At 37.6% G+C, this 27,948-nt stretch overlaps 1 protein-coding gene across 1 annotated transcript in view; it reads left to right on the top strand.

Annotated features, from left to right (window-relative positions):
• Positions 1–27,948, top strand: part of LOC308695187 (uncharacterized protein) — a 57,833-nt gene that overhangs the window by 23,852 nt on the left and 6,033 nt on the right. Inside the window, exon 2 of the mRNA XM_081373216.1 lies at positions 23,557–23,898. Within this exon, the coding sequence (XP_081229342.1) occupies positions 23,557–23,898 (342 nt within the window). The remainder of the gene's footprint in view (positions 1–23,556; positions 23,899–27,948) is intronic.

Genomic DNA, 27,948 nt, shown 5'->3' with positions numbered 1-27,948 from the left:
TGAGCAATGATTCTACAACTGAACCTGCATAACAACAGAAATCAACCATCATTTCTGCTTATGCTCCTACCCTCCTCGCTGATCAACTTGACAAAGAAGTATTCTACTCGAACCTAGATGCCCTCGGAGAAACAAAATCGTGCTCCTGGGAGATTTTAACGCAAAGTTATCAGCAAGGATGGAGTGGGAAAGACTAACAGTAATGAGGAGATGCTACTGACAAAATGTTCAGAGTACAAACTGACCATAACAAACACCCTATTTAGACAGAAAGATCGACTGAAGACATAATGGAGACATCCAAGGTCTGGCCACTGGCACCTTATAGATTTTATTATTGTGAGGCAAGCTGATGCTCATGATGTTCACCTCACACATGCAATGGAATCTTCAGATGCATGCTGGACAGATAACCGGTTGATATTGTCTCTAATGAACATCCAGATACAAACGAAGCAGCACAAAACACAGAAAAGGAAGTTAACTAAATTCAACACCTGTCTTCTAAACCAACCTGAGTTCAAGGAGAAGTTTTAGAAGAAGATTGCAGGGAGTATAAAAGACATTGAAACTGACATTGTTGATAACACCTGGAATGGTCTGAAAGAGGCAATCATACAGACTTGCCACACAGAACTTGGAAAGCAGAAAAGGCACAACGAAGACTGGTTCGACAACAACGATGAAGAGATAAAGTCCATGATGGACGAAAAACGCACAGCCTTTAGAGTTTGGCAGAGCGCATCAGAAATAGACAGAAACGGAAACATTACCTCAGCGTAAGATCTAACATTCAGAACAGAGTCAGAAAACTGAAGAATGACTGGTGGGTAAGAAACTAGGAGGAGTTGCAGAGACTAGTTGACATGCATAGCAGCAGGGAATTCTTTGCTGCTACTCAAACTGTATGGACCATCCTCTAGCGGAGCCCGACCAATAGCTGCGAAAGATGGAACTATCTACAAGGAGAAGGAACAGATCAGAGAAAGGTGGGGTGAGCACTTCTCCGAGCTACTCAACCAAGAAGCTCAAGTGGATGACAATGTTCTGGATGGATTACCACAACTCAAGACTAAGATTAGTCTAGCAGACCCACCAACTATGGGAGAATTGCAGAAAGCAATCAAAAAGACGAAGCAAGGGAAGGCTGCAGGGCCTGATGGAATCCCTGCCGAGATCTTTAAGAATGGAGGACCTGAACTCACCCAAAAACTTCTGGATCTTTTCCATAAGATATGGGAGAGAGCGAAACACTTCCTACTGATCTCAGAGACGCCAACATTGTAACTATTTTCAAGAAGGGAAACAAGGCAGAATGCGGAAACTATCGGGGTATTTCTCTACTTTCAATCGCTGGAAAAATACTGGCCAGAATAGTAAGCTACCGACTGGGAGAACTGACAGAGAAATGTCTACCTGAAAGTCAATGTGGATTCAGGCCTAATCGCGGGACGGTAGACACGATCTTTGCTGCAAGACAGATCCAAGAGAAATGCAGAGAACAACATAGAGACCTCTATATGGCGTTTATTGACCTTACCAAGGCATTTGACACCATTTACCGTCCAACATTTTGGAAGGTTTTGAACAAGATAGGTTGTCCTGAAAAGCTAATCAACATTGTACACTACATGATGGGATGAAAGCATCTGTACTAGTTGATGGAGAATACACCAAGAATTTTGAGGTGAAAACTGGAGAATACACAACTAATGCAAGCAGACATCATAGTCGACTAACGAGGGATTGCATATTGCAGAGGGATTGACGGCGAAATCACTATTCACCATTCATCTTCCTCTCCTGTGTCTGCATTATCCATAACAGTTACATAATTCAGATTAAATTTGAAACCTAATGAAACAATGTACAAGAAAAAAAATCTATTTCAAGACAAGTGGGAAAAGTAGCCCACCATCCATGAAGTCTCCCTCAGATTCAGCGCAGTTGTTAAGCTGATATAGTGGGATATAATGTCATGGATATAGGCCTATCCAACACATATGTCTATCACCGGATATCTGTCTGCTTCAGGCCTGTTCTTTCATTTAAACTCAGCATGGTACCAAAGTAGGCTAAAGTTCTGATAGATTTATTTTATATTATTTGGGTCAGTGTACTGTGGCACAGATTCCACTGTGTTGATGTGCAGTACATTCATAGGAGAGTCTCTCCGCTGGATTCAAGGTTGAGCTAGTTTCCATCGAAAATCTGTCCTTTGCTTTCTGATCCAGCTGCCCATCCCCCTCAGTGTAATTATTAATATCCCCTAACCCTAATTATTTAACTTTGAGCAAGCATCTCTCAATATATTCTTTGTAGTTTCTGTTTAAAATTGTAATAAAGCAACAAATATTCATCTTGGTAAACTGAATTTCTTTACTTTGATATATAGTACCAAACAATAGCTTCAACATACCCCACACATCTCCCAAATGAGGAGAATCTTTAGATAGGCTTTTTGTTCAGCACTCTGGTCTGTGTATTCATCACCACAGTGCTAATTACTATTATTAATTTAATATTTATCTGACACTTTTATTCAAAGCTTACATCAATGGTGATAGTTCATTGATCAACCGGTGCAGGGTTTGAACATGTACTAGCCCAGGGGCCTGTTTCAGAAAGGAGGTTAAGTGAAAAGTATGTTAACCCTGAAATGAGGGAAACTCTGGGTTTTCTGTTTCAGAATGGGAGGTATGTTAAACCTGAGAAAGCAGAGTAAGTCAAGCCCGTTTCTGAAAGAGAGGTAACTTATACTCAGAGTCAGTTACCATAGTAACTTACTCTGTGAACCTAACCTGGTCGGGAGCAGGTTTTCTTCGGTAGACCCAGAGTTTCATTCGGTCTCCTCCCCTTTTTTAAAGAGGAAGTGGTGTTTAAACACCTCATTCATTCTTTCAGTACATTTTTAATTAATAAAATTAATCTTTTATTAATAAATAAAATATTGCTATTTTTAATGCAGTTTTTTTCTATTTTTTTAATAAGATGAAGTCTATATAACCCCTTAACTGGCAACTGAAAATACAGTAGTAGATTAGAGTTACATAATGTAGTTCTAAACAAATTCTACAGAATTAAACTGTGGCATTACTGGAAATCACTGAACTGTGTTCATCTGTGCAACAGAAGTTGATGGACCGTCCTCCTGCTGTTCTTCCACTCAGGGGGTGGGGGGAGAGATAAGAATACCTGTTTATACTTAGATTTAAACTTTGATTCTATCGGCTACTCCACATAAAAATGTGAAATAATCAGAATGTGTAGATTGTTTGATGTGTAGACACATAATATTAACATTACCTCTGTAGGCCTCTAAAATAGCCTATATAAAAAATAACACATATGTAAACCTCTTACATTTTATGAAGGCCCTTGGATCTTCGGGAATGACCGGATCTGAAGTCCCTCCAGGAATTCCCTCAGCCAAAAATGCTGCTGCACTGCTAGACACTGTATGCTTTAGTTATTTAATATGTCAGATGTTTGTAAAGTCAGGTAGCCTACACTCATGATATGCTCAAGCCTTACTTGATTGAATTATGTTTTTATATTTAATTTTCAGCTGCTGCCATGTTCTTTTAAAACCTGCAGGATTGCAACTACATGAAAATTAAAATTAGGTTGAATAACATACTGTTCTTCCAGTTTCACCTCTGGTATTATAACAGTTGGGTAAGTTACTTGTATTACTAACTACAAATGACATCTTCAACAGTGTAATTAGATTAATGTAATAATGACTATCTTTAGAAAGCATTGGTCTACTTATTACTAAATCCCATATCAACCTCAACCATTTGAACAATACAAGGAGAGACAAGAACTGCACTTTTAATGCTTTCAAATAAACAATATACAATTGCATGAATTATTCTTGAATTGACCAAAGTGTGTAGAGGGAGAAGGTTACATTAAAAATATACCTTTTAAAAATGTATGTTAAATATACAGAATTGTTCTATAGTCTAATGCAATTACATCAGGTTTTACTTTAAATTACAGAAGAATTAAGAGTAATCCCTTTAATTAAATTACAGTGTTAATGTTCTAATACTGTAAAATTACAGTAATAATGTTCGTACTGGTGAGAAATATGAAGACCTCTTTTTGTCTGGCGCTGTTGCCATGGTGACTCATAATATCTGCGCTCCATTGATAATGGCTTTTTATAGTTGTGGTGCACGCGCTTAACTCAGAGTCAGTCAACTCAGAGTTGATTGAACTAACTCATTTCAGCTGTTCTGTAACCGAAAACTCAGTTTCCCATCTCAGGGTAAGTCAACTCAGAGTTCAAGTTTTAACTCAGAGTTGGTTGAACCTCCTTTCTGAAACAGGCCCCAGATCTTCTGTCCTGTCCCAAGAGATTTGACTTGTGAAAGTGTGATTTAAAGAAACCTGTGGATAAAGGACCCTCACACAGTTTAGTTTCTTACAGCTTCATTTTTAATAAACAGCTGAGCATAGCTCTAACGTCTGAGCTGGTTGAGCTAGCTATCAATCTACTGCCTGCTGTTTTCTTGTCATAGATATGTGTTTGTAAAGTTTATAAGTGTGTGTAATCTGTTATGGAGAGACTGAACTCCAGGGTCTCAATGCTTGAGCGTTTTCTTGCTGAATGAAGATGATGATATGTGGGAGAAATACTTTTCGTTCATTAGTTCATTTTCAAGCCAGCAAGCTTGTCCTCCCTGAAGTAATAAGAAAGGGATTATGTGTGAAAGAGAAATGCTTGGAGATGGGAAAAAAGACTTACTGAAAGAAAATTGTATTGCTCAAAGGTTGCTGTTTCATTACTTAATACAGTTTTCCGATATTTTCCAGTCAGTGATAAGGCCTGAAATCTCCAAGTAGTTGGACCTTGGTGAACTAAGGTGGAACTCTATTCTTTGTCTTTTTTCAAAACTACTTTTAAACTGTAACTTGTCAAGCTTCAAGCTAGAGTACTCATAATTTAAAAGTAGTTAAACTACAGTCAAGCTACTATTTTGATTTAAAAGTACTTAAAGGAGAACTCCGGTCAATTTTAACATTGAGCTAATTTTTTTGTACATTTGGAGTGCTGTCAATACAGAGAACAACGACAAAAATCGGTGTTGCCTACACCGAGTTATTCTATTTTTAAAATTTGCACCCTATTGACTTCAATGGGGCAAGTAGTAAGCCTGCTTTTTAGCCTCTTAACATCCTTGATGTGTCATGTGTTCACTCGGAAGGAATCACTCACATTTTCTGTGCACTTGTAATGACACATCAAGGATGTTAAGAGACTAAAAGCAGGTTTAGTACTTGCCCCATTGAAGTCAACAGGGTGCAAATTTTAAAAATAGAATAACTCGGTGTAGGCAACACCGATTTTTGTCGTTGTTCTCTGTATTGACAGCACTCCAAATGTACAAAAAAAATGAGCTCAATGTTAAAATTGACCGGAGTTCTCCTTTAAAAAGAAAAAGAAAAAAAGTAGTTAGCTACACTATAAATATCAAATTATCCAAATATAACTAACAAAAAATACTGCCTAATTTATATAACATACTGATGAACTGAATAGTCTGCTAAATAAAATTTATTAGAATAAAAAATTCCAATATTGGTTAAGTTTTAGCCACTCACCGGACATTTCACTTTTAAAGTGTTGTGAAACGTGCAAGAATCAACGTGATATCATTTTGCAGAAATGTTGCCACTGACACATTTTTCACATTTTACTGTGTAATTATACAAATAAGTAATATTAATTAACAACATGTACTCAGTGGTGGATGAAGTACACAAACCAAGTACTTGAGTAAAAGTACACACAGGGCTTAATGGGATAGTTACAACCAAAATTTAAATTCTGCCATCACTTACTTACTCCCAAGTTGTTCCAAACCTGTATAAATTTCTTTCTTCTGTTGAACACAAAATAAGATATTTTGAAGAATGTTGGGGGACTTTCCATTACCCCACTGACTTCCATTGTATATATATTTTTTTCCCTATTATGGAAATCAATGGGGCTCATCAACTGTTTGGTTGCCCATCATTTTATGTGATTTAATGTTCAGTTGGATTAGGTTGTCTGTTTGCACTTTTTCCCTGCCTGAGTTTGTTACCATAGTGACCTAGTTAAGTTAATCATTCCATTCAGCTGTGCAACTCGTTATCTCTTGTATTTAGTTCTCCTTGTTTCAGTTTGAGTTTGTATGTCCTACAAGTTGTGACAGAAGGCCAGACCGAGACCCTGTCCACACAAATACGGGTATTTGCAAAACCGCAGCTTTTTCTATGTTTGGTCGTTTGTCTACATGCAAACGCAGTATCCGGTAGGGATGTGCAAATGAAGCCTCATGAAGCACTGAGGCTTTCCCTGAATGTTTCGGGAAAAGATTCGAAGCATCAAGAGTGTCGAAAACAGCGCCATCTTGTGGCAGGTCAAAATTATAGCAGCCATGTTTATGAGCAACTGAGTGCGCAGCGCCATTGTTTTATCCATTAAGCACAAATAAAAGCCAGACAACGCTAAATGTTCAGTTTTCTGATAATATAATTAACATATGAAAGTGTGGCAATAAAATAAATATAACAATTATATTAATACTAATTATAAAAATTCCAACAGAGTTGCTTGATGCAAGTAAATGTTGGTCAAATTATTTTATGGTTTCTATGCTGTTTATGTGTCAGAATATATGATTATGTAACATAGGCTATAGGCTTATTTGTATAAAAAAAAAATGTTAGTAAATTGAATTAAACTTCCAAAAACCTGTAGAGTAGTGTGACACGCAGATTAATGCAGATTAATGACACGCAAAGTGAAGCATTCACGTGACTGGAAAAAATTGAGGCTTTGTTTTTCGTTGATCACATGTTTCTCTGAAAACAATACGCGCTCCGGCACGGAGCTTCGTGCCAAATTGCGCTGCGTACTCAATACGCGCTTTGAAGCTTCAGTGTCAAATGTAACATCACTAGAATCCGGTCACTTAAACCGCACTTTTTTGAAAACTCTTTTCGATTTTTAGAAGCTCCGGTTGCAGTGTTGTCATGTAAATTTTAGCTTGTAACGTCAGAACTGGAACCGGTAATAACCTTTTTTTCCAGGCTTCTGATTGGCCAACATGGCCCATTTTGGCTCCTCCCTCCTGCAACGCCTCCATGGGACACAGTATTGGCTGTTATTACCTTATGTTTTGTGCCATCAGTATCGTGCACACTCTTGCTTCAAGGATCTCCTGTTCTTTGCTTATTTAGAGTCAAAATTGTGAATTGTTAACTGGAGACTCACTCTTTGCATCTGGAAAACAGATGAAATCGGCTTGGTCAAATTCACAAGCCTCTACTCTGTTTTTAAGTGAGAACACTATGTCAACAGCCATCTTTTGAGCACAGTCATGAGTTCAGTCATTTATGCTTGCTGAGCAAAGTAGTCATTTGCTACATTAATATAGAATACAATGGATGTCGAGAAACAACTGAGCTATTAAAAAGATTTCATTTGCCATTTTTCTCTCCTGTGGGTTTTGTCCTTTGCAGAAATTGTCTGTTAGAATGTATTTTTCGTTAGAGAGTGCAGTGTGTTATAAACTGCAGAGAAAAAGCACACACTCCATAGGGAAAGAGAGAAGTGTGTCAGATGGTGTGAAGTATGGGACAGAGTGACACCATGACCTTCACTGTTCCTCAGCGTATGAAACAAAACTCTGAACAATGGAACCTTCTAGGCTGATTGCATAATCGCCAACCCAAGCCCTCCAGTCCTCAATACCGTTCTATTAGCACCTACAAGTGTCCTCTAGAGGCAAACAGAGAGTGGGATGCAGATGAAGATCTGGAGAGGAGTAATTCACCTGAAAATTAAAATTCTGTCAGTATTTAACCACCCTTATATTGTTCCAAAGAAGAATTGTGTTGTCATTTATAAATGACGAGGTCCCATAGAGGGTTAACATATCAATTATTATTATTATTATTATAATAATTTATGAATGTGTAAAGTCATGTTTTGTAATTGATTATGTAATAATTTTTAAATGACTTCTAACTGAACATCATTATAAAGTGTTACCCAGTGAAGGTTTGCATATTTTAAAATAAAATATTATTTTCAAATTGATTAATTCACATCTAGACCTAGAATTTCTAATTTATTTTTTCTTTACTCATTGAAATCCCTTTTAATTTGTCAAGTTTGATAATAATAATTATAATAACAAACAGTTAAATAAACAATTTATTTTGATGGTCCTCTAAAATACATTCTACTGATTATAAGTAACTTTGCGAGTCAACTTATCCTACGAACCTATAATAGTCTCTAAATATAACAGTATTCTAATGAGAATTATTGACATGTATTTTTTGGAAATCCATGTTGAAAAATAAATATAAGCCTTTCTCATCCCCAGCGCTTACGTTAGTTATTGTTACTGTATTACATGGCTTGGTTGAATTCCAATGTAGAATGCGGTCTGTTATTTCTTGATAACAGACCGCTGCGAAGTATAACACACCGTTGCCATGAAAAACAGAGCGTTGCTATGGACGCAGGATTCTAACTGTAGAGACGGAATAGACTATCCTTTAGCAGAAGCAATACAATCGTTTTTAAATCAATAAACTCCTTTTTAAATCAATATTTTGTGTCAAATTACTGATTTATTTGGTAGGTAGCCATGTAATAATCGGGATAATGTAGAGCGAGACGGTTGTTTTAGCGAATACAACCCCTTCAGGCTGATTCAAGATCCCTCCCAGCCTGTCGGGGTTGTATTCGCTATAACAACCGCCTCGCTCTACATTATCCCTTACTTATTACATTTTTACATTTTAGTTGTTCATTTTCATTTACATTTTGTTCAGCCAATAACTGTAATATAATAACCAATAACTTTGTAATAAAATTATGAAAAGTTGCAAATGTGCCAGTATGTTATTTAGACGTGTATGAATATTAAAAACTACAGGCCAAATAAATAGATAAATAAATACATACATACATACATACTGTGGTTGGCTTATAGAAGTTTCTTTCTGCTAAATGGAAATTTAAGCACAGAAGTATCAATCATGTTGTCAGATGCGTTTATCCCAGTAGTCATGCTGTCTTTAGTCTCACACTCTCTTCCCTTTAAGTCACACTTGGCTGCTTCAGTTTTATTATGGTGACAGTTCTTTAACCCTCTGATGCTTGGTGTCCACTAGTTGGAGGTCTTTGAAAAACATACAGTTAGAGTGTGTTGTCCAACTTTGGCCTTTACTCATAAATCTGTATTACTGTCCTTTTTTTATATGACATTGTTTTTAATTTATGACATTCACCAAATTCTTCCTATCTTCATTTATCTTTTATTGCAATATATATATGTTTTTAAATGTTAAGCCAGAACATAATTATTACATAATTATATATTTTCTGATATAGTTGTTACACATAAATATGTGATTTTGGAAAAAGGAAAAAAATAAATGTTTTCTCCTCCGTGATGATGATATTAATGGGTGTTTAATGGCATTGTTGACTCAGTTGAAGTTATTGTTCAGCATTAATTCTGAAAATTAAATGGAATACATTTTTGGGTAATAAGAGGACAATGTTTAATAAGAGCGATTCAGTTTAAGGTTCAGTGGTGGCCTGGTGGTTCAAGCAGGAGTAAGCAGCTGGACAATTTTATGCCATTTGTATAGAGTCAAAATGGTCTCTTAATTAATTAATAGGTCTAAATGAAGGAACTCAAAACATAAATACATAAGTGTGTTTACAAATATTTCATATATTGAACATACATATTTGTCAGGTAAATACATTTTAATATTGTCCTAAATATCTGTAGATATCTAATAAATATATTTTATTATCTTGCTTGTGTTGTATTTCTCGTGTGTGTGTGTGTGTGTGTGTGTGTGTGTGTGTGTGTGTGTGTGTGTGTGTGTGTGTGTGTGTGTGTGTGTGTGTGTGTGTGTGTGTGTGTGTGTGTGTGTGTGTTGAGAGAGAGACATAAAACAGTATTTTCAGTATACTAAGTCTTTCTTTGGCTACGTCTAAATTAATCCAGATACATTTGAAAATGGTGTTTTTGTTTTAAAATGCTCTCCATCCACACTAGTGTTTTCAGGCGTTTTCCAATGTTTCAATGTGGATGAGAAACTTTTGGAAAATGCCTGAAAACGCTAAATTCACCTTACTGTGCATGCGTAAAACCTTCTAAAACAAAAGCTCACTAAGATGATACAGACGGAAAAATAAATAACAAAAGTTATCGCACAATTCTTCTGATGGGATAATTTTATTTAGCAAAATATCTCACCATTCACTGATGCGTCCAGGTCGCACTCAGTCACCATATGTTTGGTCTAAAACGCAACTGGTCTCATGTATTACCGCAGGACAGCAAATGTGAGTACATTTTCTGTAATCTTTGCAGGACTGTGATGTGAAGAGTGTGCAAAGTAACATATTTTAGCAACAGTGTGAAAGTGAATAGCACACGGGGTTTTTCCTGGCTCAAAATGAGGCGGAGGTGGTAAAATCCTAATAATGTATTTTAATAATAAGGTAATTAAATTTGTATTTTTCGTAGATCATCATATAGCCTAATGTGTTTCCCACATTATTTTTGTGGGTGTAGCTCGGTACCTCTAGGAGTTTTTGTAGAATTGATTGTAGAAGTAAAATAAATTATGACAGTGAAACGGAAAAAAGTTATATAAGTTTGAGTTTATGAAAATGTACAATGTAAAAAATAATTATTTATATTTTATATAAAATATATATATTACAAAATATATTTTACTTTAAAACTGCTAGAAAATTAAAGCCACAAATCTAAACAAGTTGTTTTCCAAATTTTAGGTTATTTCAAAAAATGAGCTCTCAGTAAGATTTTATTTGGGCGCAGTACCAAATTTTAGTTTGATATCTCAAAAAATGAGCTCTCAGTAAGATTTTATTTGGGCGCAGTACCAAATTTTAGTTTGATATCTCAAAAAATGAGCTCTCAGTAAGATTTTATTTGGGCGCAGTACCAAATTTTTTCACTAGATGGACAGCCAGCTTCCTTACTGACCATATAAGGGCGCCTCCATTTTCACATATGTTTTGAGTGATCTGAACCATGTATTTCCATAATTTCATACAATTTATGAAGTATACATCCTATTCAGAAATAGTATGGGTGTTTTGGCAGTATTTGATTTGATTTCAATCTCTAATAAACATAAAAAGAGCACATATGTGCGTTATAGCTCGCTGCCGCATCACAAATCGAGAATCCAGGATATTTTTCTTTATATTCAAAACATTTTCAGACTTTTTTTTCTCATAAAATTTAATTGGTGTTATCTTTTGAACTCTTGGCATGAAAACAAACTGAGGTTTCTACCAATCTCTCATGATTTTTCATGTTTATTTCTATTTCAAAACAAAGGCCTAAACACGCCTAATGAATATGAAATATTCTTATTGCAAATTGATAAATTACTGCTCCTCTGTAATTTATTTTAAAAAACAGCCACCAAATATGAAAACTAGAGATTGTAAGCTTTCAAATTATATATAGTTTGTCAATATTACTTTAGGTTTTTACTAAGATATTATTGTTCTAAATATATATGGGCAACCATCCCACCTGTGGGACGGTGACACTTAGCCTAAACAGAGGCTTTACTCCCAACAAAATTAAATTGTCAATGTTTCATTACATCACTGTTTGAAAACACTCAGAATAATTTTTTGTACCTTTATACGCTGATTTCACACAGCCGCCATTTTGAAATCGAAAGTGAGGCTCCGGTGGGAAAAACCCCGGAAGTAAAGATAAACAACAATGGCTTTGGACTACCAACCTAAAGCTGCTGCCGCGATTTACACTTTTGGATGTTAATATCCAATATAGGATATTTATATAGTTCATTCCTGCTTCTTTTTTTACTTTCTGAATAATATAAAAAAAATATTTTATTTATAAATGAATTTCACTGTATATAGTCTAAAGTATGAAAGAAATGTATGTACAGTTTTAGAATTGACAAAACATCATTAAACACGACAATACGCCATCGCATTCACGACTCTCCTATGATTAAAGGCGACACTTCCGGTTTTCTTCCCACCGGAGCCTCGCTTTCGATTTCAAAATAACGGCTGCGTGAAATCAGCGTATAAAGGGCATTTTCCCCCTAATTGTATTAAATGTATGCTCCATCTTTCATTTCAAATTCTTAAATTTGATCAATATATTCAATTAGTAAATTTATTATTCAAAATAATAAGACACTAGGCTGTTACAAATCAAATTAAATAATTTACATTGACAAATTATAACTGTATTAAATGAGATTATTTTAAATAATTTTGAATATACAAATAAGGAATGTTGAAAAGAATGATACTTTAAAACTAAACCGCCAGTAGGAGGCAGCAGGCGACCATCTTAATGAGCGAGTCATTGAGTCATTCATTCAAACGATTCATTCAAACGGCTGATTTATTTAGAATGAGGCAGTTTATGAATGGGTAATTGAATCAACCAATTCGTTCAAAATGCTGAATCATTCAGTAATGAAACATGGCTGAGTGTTGCTGTGAGATGCGTATGGTTCTGCTGTGATCTTTGTTTGGAACTATTTTTGCTGCTGAATCAGAACAAAAACAGTCATTGCGTCTAAAATGTAAGTGACTTAATTTTAACTGTTTGTTTATTGAACTGTTATGAAATCAGTCTCGGTTTCAATCTTGATGGCATTCAGGAAAACAGCACTCTGGTCGTGTGTAGCCTAGGCTATATATTGTTTCTTAACTATAATAGGCCTAAATAACTGCGCGAGCCTCAACAGCGCAACTTTGTTACCGTCAGTACATTAGGTAGGTCTATATTATTATCAACTATAGGCTATCGATCGCCACTTACATTAAAGGAAATAAAACAGAATCATCCTCACGTTTTCGGTGATTCCCTAGTTATTTTTTATTTTTATATTAATTGTTTTTTTTTAATCAGGGCATTTGTCCGGTTGGGCAAGTAGTACAATTCTCTCTCATTTTTCTTTCAAAAGAAGATAAAAACATACGTGTCCCGGACACAGTCTATGTTCCCGGACAAGCGTTATTGTCGAGCCCTAATATGTTTTCCTTGATTGGTTTCCCCTGAAGAGAATTACATTGTTGAAAACGAAAGTAAAAGAGTGACGCACGTTCATTGCGTTTTACTGTGATGAGAGTTCTGTTTTTTTAAAACTCAACGCATTATCACATTACAATGATGTCATCGACCCTCGATTAATTGAAATGGAATGTTTTTATTACTTGGCCCGCCTGACCCGTGGATTATCCACGATCTGCACAGCACTATACGGTTTGAGAATGGACACAAGCGGTAACCGCAACAGAACCGTCACGGTGGAAAAAGTGTATGACCATGTGACTGTCTGTCCGAGTTTTGTTGAGAGCCGGAGGCGACACGAAATTTGACGGAGGCGGCCGCCTCGTAATTCTCTATGCAGGAAAAACCCTGGCACATAACGGGCACAATACCGGTATAAACATGAATATCTACTGGTAAAATATGCGTCACATTGCTAAACTTGCGTCATAGTTTTTAAATACCTCTGTTTTGATAGTCCACACTGCAATGCGAAAACGGCATTTTCAAATTTATCCACTTTGTAGAGCATTTTCAAAAAGCTTTGTTTTCATTAATAAAAACGGAGTCCTCAGTGTGGACAGAAGGCCAAAACGGAGAGAAAAAGATGCATTTTCAAACTATAACATATTAGTGTGGACAAGGCCTTAGTGGGCAGACAGAACAGGTTTAACTGGAGGAGAAAACAGTTCAAGTTTCAATGCTTCTGTAATGTGTATCTTCTGTTATGTTCAGTTTGAGTCGTGCTTTGTTTCTGTTACCTGCCTGCCTGCCTGAATTCTCATTAATCTCCTTGATTAGTCATTCTGTTCAGCTGTTTCCTATTTAGTTCCTTCTGTTTGTTCCATGTATTTAAACCCTGAATTCTCCTTAGTTCTTTGTCTGTTCTTGTTTGTGATAATTTGGTTGTATCTCTCTATTTTCTCCTGAGCTTTTGTCAATAAAGACTGTTTATTTGATTCACCTTCTATACACAATCAACCAGTAACTGAAGAACAGACCTAAACAGTTCAATTTTGCAGCATTTTCTTCCCCCTTTCTTTTTTTTTTTTTCTTTTCTTTTTTTTTTTTCTCCATGGACTTGCCTGCTATACGTCTTCTGTGTCTGGAGCAGGGAAGACCACACCTGGGACTTCATCCATCTAACATGCCAAATGCACTACCTGGTCCGCTGGAAGGCATGCCTTAGACCGCTTGCTCAGGCTGGTGTGGTAAAAGAAACAGTCTAAAACATGCCTTCCAGCGGACAGTCCAAAGGCGGATTTCGTTGCTTTTGTGGATTCAGTGTTGGTGAACAGCAATTCAGCACTCACCGTCGGCCCCGCTGAAGATGACAACTTAACCAGCCGTTAACCAACAATCTCAGCTGAGCCCTGCCCACAGAGCTCACCACAGACAGACATATTAGAACTGCTCCAAGATTTAACACCTAAGGACGACTTCCTGGAAAACAGCCAGGGAAGCCAGGACAGCATATTACAGCCTCCGATAACACCAGAGCAACAGCCCCTCTTACCAGACACTTTATCCCTCTCTCCAGCATCTTCACTTCTGTGCTTCTCACAGAAAATGGAAGAACTGGTGTATGCTGGAACCAAACTATCCCACTCTTTTGCTGCAAGCCCCCAGATATAAACCAAAAAACGGCAGGCACCGCAACCACCAAAGCCTGCGGGCCCAGCTTGCCCTCCCCCTCCTCCTGTGAGAGCTCTTCGGCCTCTGCCACAATGCCAGGGCCCACACCCTCCTCCATCTGCTCGAGGTGAACCAAAAACAACTGATACCAGCTCTCAGTTATATGTGTTGGGTCCCCGCCTAGATAACAGTAACTTTCTCAAATGTTTACAGAACAAGTGGGAACCCAGTGTGCCTGTATCTTTCTCTATTGCTGTTCTATTACAAGATAGAAAGTCTAAGGCCTTCAATAGCCATACAGCAAACCCAACTAATCTGGTGCCTATTACACGTCAAGTTAAGATTGCTGTGGGGACAAAAAGTAAGACTGTTAAGTTAGCACTTTTAAACATCCGCTCACTTAAAAATAAATCACTTCTAATCAACGACTTAATATTGACAACCACAAACAACCTGAATTTTATGCTTCTAAATGAAACCTGGCTAGAAGACAGCTGCAGTGCAACAATCCTCAATGAAACATCCCCTCCTAACTTTACTTTTATGAGTGTCTGCAGAGCTGTTAGGAGAGGTGGGGGTGTAGCTGATCTTTTTAAAGATGTCTATCAATGTAAGCAAATATCATTTGGGAATTACCCCTCTTTCGAATATCTGGGTATTGTGTTAAAAGGTGCTCCACGCATTCTACTTAACATTATTTACAGGCCTCCAAAATACTCTCCAGCCTTTGATGAGGACTTAATATAACTGTTATCAACAATTACCTCAGAGTTTGACTGTTTTGCCATTGCTGGAGATTTTAACATTCACATAGATAATGCAGAAATCAATATGGCAAAAGAAATCAAAACTGTTTTAAAAACTTTTTATCTGACTCAGCATGTACATGGACCCACACACAATCGTGGACACACTCTAGATTTACTTATCAGTAAGGGTCTAAACATTTCATCTATTGTTATTAAGGATGTAGCACTGTCTGATAATTTCTGTATTTTCTTTGATATATTGATCTCTCCTGCCATTGAAGCTAGATCTGTGTCTGTCAAGAAGAGATGCTTAAATGAGAACACTATTGTACTATTTATGAAGGCTATATCCTTAAAGGTCCCGTTCTTCGTGATCCCATGTTTCAAACTTTAGTTAGTGTGTAATGTTGTTGTTAGAGTATAAATAATATCTGTAAAATTATAAAGCTCAAAGTTCAATGCCAAACGATATATTTTATTTAACAGAAGTTGACTACATCGAATGGCCCGTTTGGACTACATCCCTCTACTTCCTTCTTTAATGACGTCATTAAAACCGGTTTTTGACTAACCTCCGCCCACAGGAATGCTCCCTCAACTCTACCGAAATTCGTTTATGTACTTGCGCACTTCTAATAACTGTGTTTACTCAGCTCTTACGGTGATTTTCTGAAGTAAAACTGACGCTTCATCTTTTGTGTGATGTACAATAAACTTTATTAAACTCATCAGTATATGTTTGATCATCATTCAGACAGCAGACTTGTAGGCTATTAATAAATAATGGATACATACAAGCAGATGACAAATACATTATAATAACCGTAATTAAACTACTAAACTATACCTGTTTCATCTCTATACAGCACTCTGACTCTGTAGGCATTATTGTCCGACTCGAACTGAACACCGTTACTGAGAGTTTCTGATATTATCATCATTCCGTGAGATGAAATTGTCCTGAGAGCTCATGAAGCTCCGCCCCCTGGGTCATCCAGCAGCAAGCTTATTTGCATTTAAAGGGCACGCACTAAAACAGCGCGTTTTTCTGAGCCCCAAAAAATGACAATTTAAACATGCTGTAAAAAATGATCTGTTGGGTATTTTGAGCTGAAACTTCACATACACTCTCTGGGGACATCATAGACTTATTTTACATCTTGTGAAAAGGGGCATAATACGGGACCTTTAACACCAAGCTATCTGCTGAAAGCACCTTGGATAAACTCAACAGCTGTGCAAAACATGAAAAGACAATGCAGAAAAGCAGATCGCATGTGGCGGAAGACAAAACTTGTAGTCCATTATAACATCTACAAAGACAGGCTTCATGCTTTCAATATGGAACTAGGCAAAGCTAGACAGACTTTTTTCTCAAATATTATAAACAGCAATTTAAACAACATCATCCTGCGCTCTTGACACACTTCCCACATTTTTTCAAAAGTGTGTTAAACAGTTTAGAATCAGATCTTCTAGAAGTGGTAAATGCCTCACTTCTCTCTGGGAGTTTTCCAAACTCCCTGAAAACTGCAGTTGTCAAGCCCCTCCTGAAAAAGAGCAATCTGTATAAGACCATATTACAGTATTTCACAATTGCTAAGACACATTTCTTGAAACCTTCACCCATGTTCTCAAAACTTTAAACACAAAACCCAGTCTTTAAACTACATTCACAAAACCCCTGACTCTTCTGGCAAAATCAAACACGTGCCTCAAAACCATTTGATCTGTTCTCAAAATCAAACAATGCTTTCAAAACATAAGCACAACCAGTTAATATATAAACACTCATCAGCATTCATTAGACACTACATCAAAAAATTGAGAACACAGCATCCAGGGCATGTAGTTACAGAGAAAAAAAATGTTTATTGCATATAGAAAATAATTTTGCCATAAATAAAAGTAAATAATTCACAACTCAGTACAGCAAATATATTGCATACTGTAAGTACTGCAAGTAATACAGTATTGAATGTCTGTATTTGCAGTATAAAAATAAAGTAAGCCCAATGAACAAAGACAACTCTAAATGTAAAGCGTATTACACAAAATATTGTGCAATTGCAAAATCAATGAGTCAATGAGAGACTCATGCTGTTGGGTGAACAAAGGAGTCCGTCCACCCTCATTTGCAATTCTACAAAAGGGAAAATGCTCTTACAAATGTATACATACAGTAACAATAGTAATGGACATCACATGTAAAATGTATTGTAAATCTTTTTTTCTTTTTTCCCCAGTCCCCTGACAAACTGATGTACTGTATCAAATGTATACAGTAAACTTTCAGTCGCACAAATTAGAAAAACAATACATTTACCCTTTTCTCTTCTCTGAATGTCCTGATTATGGTGGCGACAGAGAATCTGCTCAAATTGGGTTGAACTATTTGTCATGCTTCCCTCATTGTCATTCCATGAACAAGAACATGGTCTATCACCATTGCCCGAATTTGATCTGAAATTACTATACTTGGTCTTGCTCTTCGTTGTCCTTGTACTCTTCCTCCTATTCCACCACCTCTTACACAAATCTTCCTCCTCTGCCTCTCACATTGTTTCCATCCATTGTTGGAATCAACATTCAACGAACCTGGGCCCCCTGTGTACTCTGAACTGACTTATATTCTAGATAACTGATTTGATCACATCATTAGAAACAAGTGTGAACAATTTTGAGTTGTTGTGTGTAAACGATGACAGCGGTGTTGTAGTTGTGTTTAACTTTTGCCACATGTATTTACCATTTTGCAACACAGTGCAACATGTGTTTTAGTGAGTGAGAATGTGTTTAGAGTTTTGCAAAAAGAGTGGATGAGATTTGCAAACAGTGTCTTAACTACCTGAACTTGTTTAAAGTTTTGCCTACAGAGTGACTGATTCGACAAATGGGTTTAGGACACTGACCATTGGGTTCAGAGAATGGGGTTTAGTGTTTTAGCAATTGTGAAATACTGTAAGCAACTATAGACGGATCTCAAATCTTCCTTTCATAGGCAAGATCATTGAAAAAGTTGTCTTCAGTCAGCTGAACAAATTCTTAAGCTCGAATGGATACTTTGACAATTTTTAATCTGGTTTCCGACCGCACCACAGCACAGAGATGGCGCTCATAAAGATAATAAACGATATTTGCTTAAATACTGATTCAGGCAAATTATCAGTGCTGGTACTACTCGACCTCAGTGCTGCATTTGACACTGTCGGTCATAACATACTTCTTGACAGGCTGGAAAACTGGGTGGGGCTTTCTGGGATAGTCCTAAAATGGTTCAGGTCATACTTAGATGGGAGATGTTATTATGTGAGTATAGGAGACCATAAGTCTGAGTGGACATCCATGGCATGCGGAGTCCCTCAAGGCTCAATTCTTGCGCCACTCCTGTTCAACCTGTATATGCTCCCAATGAGCCAAATAATGAGAAAGAACCAAATTGCTTACCACAGCTATGCAGACGACACACAGATCTACTTAGCCCTATCGCCTAACGATTACAGCCCCATTGACTCCCTGTGCCAATGCACTGATGAAGTCAACAGTTGGATGTGCCAAAACTTTCTTTAGTTAAACAAAGACAAAACCGAAGTCATTGCGTTTGGAAACAAAGATGAAGTTCTCAAGGTGAACGCATACCTTGACTCTAGGGGTCAAACAACTAAAAATCAAGTCAGGAATCTTGGTGTGACACTAGAGTCAGACCTTAGTTTCAGTAGTTGTGGTGTATCGGGATAATGTGTATTGCATGATGTGCATTCATTGGTTCCTATGCTTGGGAGAGGGTATTTAAGTCACGTGATGTGATTTGCACGTGTGTTGATGTGATGTAATCTGCGTGTGACCTGAACACCAGTAAAAGCATGTTGATAGCATTTGGTTGTTTTGCCTCGTGAATATATAACATAAATTGGCGACGAGGATAAAGAATGTGAGAGGACATGGCGCAAATCGGAAGATTAGATGAGTATAAACTAGAAAATGAGTCCTGGTCTGCGTATATTGAACGAGCGGAATTGTTCATGATTGCAAATGACGTGGATGATACAAAGCAAGTAGCGACTTTGCTTAGTGCTGTGGGAGCGTCCACATATGGATTACTACGGAATCTGGTTCAGCCTGCAAAGCCAAAGGATAAAACGTTTGAAGAAATTGTGGATATTCTTAAGGCCCATTTTGAACCAAAGCCGTTAATAATAGCTGAATGCTTCCGATTTCAGCGCTGTGTTCAAAAGTCCCATGAAACGGTGTCCCAGTATGTTGCTGAACTGAAACAATGTGCATCTAAGTGTGACTTTGGTGCAAGTTTGGATGAGTTTCTACGTGATCGTTTTGTTAGCGGAATCCAAAGTGAAGCATGTCAACGAAGATTGCTTTCGGAAGACACACCCACGATTGCACGGGTATCTGAAATTGCTCTCAGCATGGAAACCGCAGCTCGAGATACGCAACAACTGAGGAGAACCGATGATTCAGCGGCAAACGTGCATAAGGTAACTGGGGAGACGATTTGAAAGCATTCTATGCAAAAAGAGATGAACTATCAGTGGAACAGGGATGTCTGTTATGGGGCACACGAGTGATTGTACCATTCAAATTTCGAAAACCAGTGTTACATGAAATTCACTCAGGACACCCTGGCATTGTTAAAATGAAAGCTCTGACTCGTAAATATGTGTGGTGGCCAAAAATTGATACGGATATAGAAGGAGTTTGCAAAGAGTGTCAAATCTGTCAACAAGAACAAAGAATGCCAAGTCACGTCCCTCTTCATCCATGGGAATTCCCGGGTGAGTGTTGGAAAAGGTTGCATGTTGATTTTGCTGGTCCTTTCCTGAACAACATGTTTAGATCGTTGTTGATGCTCATTCTAAGTGGTTAGAAGTTTTTCGTATGCCACAGATTACTTCTCAAGCTACAATTACCAGATTGAAGAGATTGTTTTCTGCATATGGATTACCTGAACAAATAGTGACTGACAATGCAACTACTTTTACTTCTGATGAATTCCAAAGATTTGTGAAGCAGAATGGTATTATGCATACCAGGAGTGCACCAAAACACCCAGCAACCAATGGATTGTCAGAAAGATATGTCCAGACGTTTAAGATGGGTATGAAGAAATTGTCTAATGAACAAATGTGCATTGATGATAGACTATCTTTATTTTTATTGCGATATCGCACAACGCCTAATTGTACCACAGGTCAGTCACCTTCTGATTTATTTTTAAAGAGACACATTCGTACCAGGTTGGACTTCCTGAAACCAAACATTCATGAAACTGTTCGCAGAAAACAGTATTTGCAGAAAAATCAACATGATTATCGGGCAAGAGAGAGATCCTTTGCTGTGGATGATTCTGTTTTCCTGCGAAGTACAGTGGGAGGAGATCCGAAGTGGCTATCTGGAGTGATTACACAACAGACAGGACCTGTTTCGTACAAGGTACGTGATCCGATATCGGATACTGTGTATAGACGGCATGGTGACCAACTGAGACCACACACTTCGTCCTCAGAGATTACAATGCCACAGAATGAGAAGGAGACTGCTCAATATGTTGACCCCAATGATCAAGCTCAGTATGCTGAACTCAATGATCAAGATTCTGGATTTGCTGGAACGTCAGTAGGTACATTTGACTCTGAGGTACCTTTCGAACCAACGGAACCTCTGGTTCCAAGTCCAGTGGGTATGCGTCGCTCTAAACGGACTATTAAATTACCACAGCGTTTTAGAAATTGAGAATTTGAACTAATGTGGTGTTTTTGAACTGATAAAATGTGGTGTATTGGTTTTAATGGGGGAGGTAATGTGGTGTATCGGGATAATGTGTATTGCATGATGTGCATTCATTGGTTCCTATGCTTGGGAGAGGGTATTTAAGTCACGTGATGTGATTTGCACGTGTGTTGATGTGATGTAATCTGCGTGTGACCTGAACACCAGTAAAAGCATGTTGATAGCATTTCGTTGTTTTGCCTCATGAATATATAACAGTAGTCATGTCAAAGCAATAACTAAATCAGCAGACTATCATCTGAAAAATATTGCAAGAATTAGATGCTTTGTTTCCAGACAAGACTTAGAGAAACTTGTTCATGCTTTCATCACCAGCAGGGTGGATTATTGTAATGGACTCCTCACTGGCCTTCCCAAAAAGACCATAAGACAGTTGCAGCTCATACAGAACGCTGCCGCCAGGATTCTGAGCAGAACCAGAAAATATGAACATATCACACCAGTCCTCAAGTCTTTACACTGGCTCCCAGTAAGATTTAGGATTGATTTTAAAGTATTATTACTGGTATTTAAATCATTCAATGGCCTAGGACCTCAATACATTGCAGATATGCTCACTGAATATAAACCCAACAGATCACTCAGATCATTAGGATCATATCAGCTAGAAATACCAAGGGTTCACTCATGGCGAGTCCGCTTTTAACTATTATGCCAGCCGCAGCTGGAACCAGCTTTCAGAAGAGATCAGATGTGCTCCTAAAGTAGTCACATTCAAATCCAGACTCAAAACACTTCTGTTTAGCTATGCATTTACTGAATGAGCACTGTGCCGCTGTTCGTCCGACTGTTTGTACTGTACTATATTTTATTTAATTTTTCTAAACTGTTTTAATTATTCTTATTTCTTTTTATTATTTTAATTTATTCTATGTAAAGCACTTTGAATTGCCATTGTGTATGAAATGTGCTATATAAATAAACTTGCCTTGCCTTGCCTTCCCTAATCAATGCTGCAATTTTACAGAATTTCTGTCAGTAATTTCTGCCATTATTGCAGGCTACAGAGGAACATGTCAATTCAGCATGGAGTATGAAGCAGTTAATTTTGCTAGAGTCACGTATTCATACAGAACTACTTTACACAGTCTGAAGAATATGTAGGGCTTGAATTTTCCTGTGAATGAATTATACTGGCCTCAAGATATTGAGCATATCAGAGCGACGGGTGGAACTGGTAAAGTAATTGTGGATCAGTGCCAGCAAAAATCCTTTGAAGAGTCTCTGTTCAGTCACCATATAAATTAGAATTTTATATCAGCTTTACATCTTGTAGCATCTACTCTATGGTGACACATATACTCAACCCAATGTTTCATATTCTGAAAAAAAAAATAGGTTTCATTATTATTTATCTAAAGCTAATGTATAGGTGTTAAAATATTGACTCAAAATATTGCTAATAACTATACCAACTAGCTACATATGTTAGCTATATGTCAACTAGTAAGTTAGACATTTGTAGGTTTATTACATTTTAAGTGTGCTTGTGTAAATGCTATAAATACTTTGTATTAGCATTCTCTGCAATGAAATTGGCTGTAGTCTGTAGTCTTGCGGTACATAGACAGATACGTTTGGACGCAAGTTTTGGCCGTGCCTATCCGTTTGAAGACAGGAAGAGTGTTAGAGAAACATGTTTTTGAAAAATGTGATTATTTTTGAAATTTTGTGATTAGTGATCCATTAATTCTCTTTAATTAATTAATTAAATTAATGAATTTTGCATGCATACATTTTTATTGTTTTGGTTAAATTCAACATGCTGGTATGTAATATAACTGCTAATATAACTCTTGATATGTAAAATCACAAATATATTGACTATCATAACATTTTTGAAACAGTGATTCCGAACTAATGGTAGCTGAGAAAGTTCTGTATAAATTATGACTGATTAACATTTTTTTATTTTTTTTTATTTTTTATGATGGAATTTTGGGCAATGTACAATTTCTAGCCTCATGTTACACCACTTAGATATTTTATATGAGACTGTAAAGCTTTGAGGATCAGCATATTTATTGGTGTATTGAAAAGTCTTTTGTATTGTAAAAAGTTTGTTGAGAGCTGTAATTTCGAATGCCTTAATCTCACCAAGCAAACGCTTTCTGTAGAGAGAAAATGAAAATTACAGCATGGAAAAGTTTTCCTCAAAATGAACAAAATGTGATATGTGTAAATAGGAGGATTGAACTGCCTTGGGATACATTTATATAATTATCTTTTTCTCTTTTCAGATGACTTGAGTCGTGAAGCCTCTGGATCATTTCTGGATGTGGCCACTTCACCCTCCTCAACCCATTTGTTGAGTGGCTTCCTTATGACAGACAGGAATCCTGCCTCCATAATCCAATCAGATTCAACAGGCTTGTCAAAGGGAACCAGAGAACAACCAGCATTTTCCTCCATACTTGCATTACTTGCCAGCACAGCCCAAAAGCCTCCCGAATACCCATTGAAAATTGTTGTGCGTGACAACAAAACACACCAATGGCTTTCAAACGGGTCTTTGGAGAGAGTGGAGTCTTCATTCACTCCTCCATTTTCTGTGCTGGTCAGCAATCAATCCTCCAGCTCAGGTTTGTTTCTCTGCATGCTGCTTGAGACTAATTCTCTCAACCTGCCATTACTATATCTTACACTTAATGCAGCTGTCACTGAGGTTACACGGACTAGTCAATCAGGGATATGTTTCCCAAAAGCATTGGTAGACACTTATGGTTGCAAGTTCTGTTGTTACCAACATAGTTCAACGATTCAGTGTTTCCCAAAACCATAATCCCAACTAACATTCGCAAACAGCATTGAAAACTCATGTGGCTGGAACTTCAGCTCTCAACATGTGGTTAGAAGCATAGTTTCTTGTATGGTAGTAAAATAATGACAAATGTTTTTGAAACAAAAAAGCTTGTTGAATTGGACTACCGTTCACCGTTCAGATTTCACTTCCAAAAAAATCATTCTGGTTAAAAATACAAATACAAATTTCGACAGAAAATTCAACATTTGACATCTGGGAACGGCAGGAATATCAGAAGATTGCAGATTGATAATCTCCATAGCTGTTAGTCAACCTCACCAGCAGGTGGTGCAAGCGGCTGTTGACGAAGAAAACTATAGAGCAACGGGTGAGAGAGTCATTCATTCATAAAATTAGATTTACAGAAACGAAGCAAGCAGTAAGTATTTGTGATGATTATCAGGGCCAGTATATATTTGGAAAAGCTGATAAAGACACAAAAGCTGTGAAACATTGAAGTCTTCACAGTTAGTTTTGCACATGTAAGCAGCTCTACCGTGAACAAGATTATAATGTTTTTCCCTGATGCTGATGTACAGATAAAAAGTTAAATCTGAGGTAGTAGACATATATTTCTCTCAGTTGTTTAGTTTTCTTTACTTTATATCGCGGCACTGTGCTGCAGAACTGGGGATTCCATCAAAAGGTCATTCTCCAGGATCCCCCTGCGGCCAGGACACTCAACGATTAATAGACTAATACAGTTATATAAAAGTCCAAACTCGCACCTTATTGGGGATGTAGGCTATATTAGATATAGGAACAGGAAAGCGGACCCAGAATATGAACATAACGCGCAAAGTTTCACACTAAGCGATTCCCAGTGAAATACTGGAATAAAGATGGCTTGACACTGGATTTTCGATATTCACACATATGACATTGGTACACGTTTCTAACTTCAATAACATAAGAAGAGAATGACTTGCAATCATAAAAACCAACTATAAATTGTTCATGTAGGTGTCAGGCATGATGAACACGTCAGGCACACTTGCACCACCTGCTGGTGAGGTCGACTAACAGCTATGGAGAATATTAATAGGTAATCTACTGATATTCCTGCCGTTCCCAGATGTCAAATGTAAAATTTTCTGTCAAATTTGAACCACTGAATTTGTCGAAGTGAATTTGTAAAGCGAAATAAAATGGACTGAAAATTGCAAATATTATAGGTTGTATTTTTAAACAGAATGAATATTTTGGAAGTGAAATCTGAAAGGTGAATATGGATTATTAAATGTTTTAATAATAAAAACGTGTGTGAAATGTTTTGAATTGAAATATTCACAGCTTAAATATACAACCATGTTGAATTTCAGCCCATAAAAATACAATGCATTACAATTCAAGCAGGGTTAATGCAATGCATATTTTTTCAAGTAGTGAAAAAATATTTTCACTATTTTGCAATTATACAAGCTTTTTTGTTTCAAAAACATTTGTCATTACTTCCATATTCTTGTTTTTATGACATGTGGCTCTTGAGTACAATAAGCAAGCTAACATGCAGTACATTCTACATCTTTCATTCCTTGAAAAAATAAAATAAAAAATAATATATATATATATATATATATATATATATATATATATATATATGTGTGTGTGTGTGTGTGTGTGTGTGTGTGTGTGTGTATATATATCATTAATTCTGTAATTTACTTACCATCATGTCTTTCCAGATATTTTACTGGTTAGCAGACAGGTTACTTACTTTTTTAAGTTAGCAACAATCATTTTTTCATTGAGAAGCACAGTGCACAGTGCAGTGAGCACCATATAAGGAAGAAGAAACTGCACACAAACCTCATTGGTTCTCATGTCTATCATCAACACAGGATATGTAAATGTTGAACAATATTTCAGAATGTCTTGACTACTATTGTCACCTCCGTTCCCTGATAAAGGGAACATGACATAGTGTCTATGTAGTGACAAGGGGTCATACTTGGGAGCCCCAAACACCTCTGATACTTTGAGAAAAGGCCAATGAAAATTGGCAATTGGAATTTACATGCGCCAACCCTCCGGACATACAGGTATAAAAGGAACAGGCATGCATCCATTCATTCAGGTTTGTGCTGAGGAGCTGAGAATGTGTACCAGCCATTTCAGCGGGTGGTTTGCAGTTGTGGCAGGAGGGGGTCACCGTGATTTTTCCAAGTAAGACATGTTCCTGGAACAACATATTTTGTTGATCCTGGAATAACATTCCTGCCCCAAAATTTAGTCCTAACCCTACCCCTACCCCTAAACCTAACCCTACCCAAACTTTTCCCTAAAATCAGAGGGAAATGATAGGTGAATAACACTGATGTTGAAGCACCTCACCCTGGTTTTAAGCCTAAACTTGACATAAACTGTAAACTTGTTCCTCAAATCTGATTGGTTGATTGGAAAGTTGCTCCAGGATCAACAAAGATGTTGATCCAGGAACATGTGGTACTTGGTGAAATCACGTTCACCGGCAGGAGGGACACTAAGTGTCATTCTCTCTATCAGGTAATGGAGGTTACAGTAGTAACTGAAACGGTCCCTATCTGTCACTCACTTAAATGTAGTGTAAATGTAGTGACATTTTGTGGTCTCGATGAAAAACATCACAACAAGCTGAACCGTGCTACAAGGTTTTAGCAGTGCAGATGTTGGCAATATTGGCTAGGTAACAAGTGCACTCGCAACATTGTAACCTTCCCAACGCCCCACGTAAGCCATGTAGTCCTTCATACCACGCGGGGGCAGAAAGAACAGTACTTTGAGTAGGTAGTTTCAGCCAGTCTTTGGACCCATACCCCCTCCCCTCCCCCCCACCCCAGCTTACCTGCTTGTACCTGACAAAACTGGCTCAACCCGGAGATTGTAAAATCTCGCAAAGGTATTAGGTGTCACCCAGCCTGCCACTTTGGAGATGTCTTTTGCAGATGTCTGCTAAAGCCCAGGAGGGTGCAACACTCCTCATAGAGTTTGCTTGTACTCCAAAAGGGTACTGCACACCTGTGCCTATTATGCCAAGGCAATGGAATCCACAAACCAGCGGACCAAACTCTGTTTGGAAACAGCTTTCTTTTTCTGCTGTCCCCCAAAACAGACAAAGAGCTGCTCAGAGCTTCTAAAACTCTTCATGCGGTCCAAGTAAACACGCAGGGCGCGTACTGGACACAGCAAAGTTAAATACCCTGAATAATCAAATATCTAAATTAACACTTAACCAATATTAATGGTTCCTTTCTAATTAAAAACACAGTCTAAATTGAGATCAATTAAGCACAGAGCTAAAGTAAAATTTAAACTAAATTCTAATAAAATAAGTGAATTTCAGGAGTGCTTAAAAGATCAAACACGCATTATATCTTCGCTCATACTGTTTGATTTTGTCGTTGGGCCAACGGGTGGTCCTTGCATCTGTCACCGAGGTAAAGAAGATGCCATTGAACCTGGACGGGCACCTGGTCTTACTGTCCTGATGAGCCAGCGCGACGGATCAGGAAGCGCTAGCCAGACCTCCAAACTGTAAATTTTTGACATACCTGCTTTAGGGAAGCGGAGCATTGACCGCCATGTCGGCTGTGCATCGTGATCCTGTGGCTGTGGTTGTACAGGAACACCTACCATGCTTTGTAAACCCCAACCGGAACCGGCTGGTGAGGGGTGAAAAAGCTGCGTGTCCTCGGAATGCGCCACACTCACCTGTGCAGGACTTTGTGTGTGTTACGGCCGGACATGGGGAGGCGACAATCTCGCATCCAACATGTTCGGGCTACAGACTGTGCAACCCAGGGATTGAGGAAGCTACTCTTTCTTTGAAAATGTGGGTCAAACAAAAAGA

The sequence above is a fragment of the Scardinius erythrophthalmus genome, assembly GCF_964197995.2.
Source record: "Scardinius erythrophthalmus genome assembly, chromosome: 8".
Taxonomy (NCBI): Eukaryota; Metazoa; Chordata; class Actinopteri; order Cypriniformes; family Leuciscidae; genus Scardinius; species Scardinius erythrophthalmus.
This window is presented reverse-complemented; position numbering and strand designations above follow the sequence as displayed.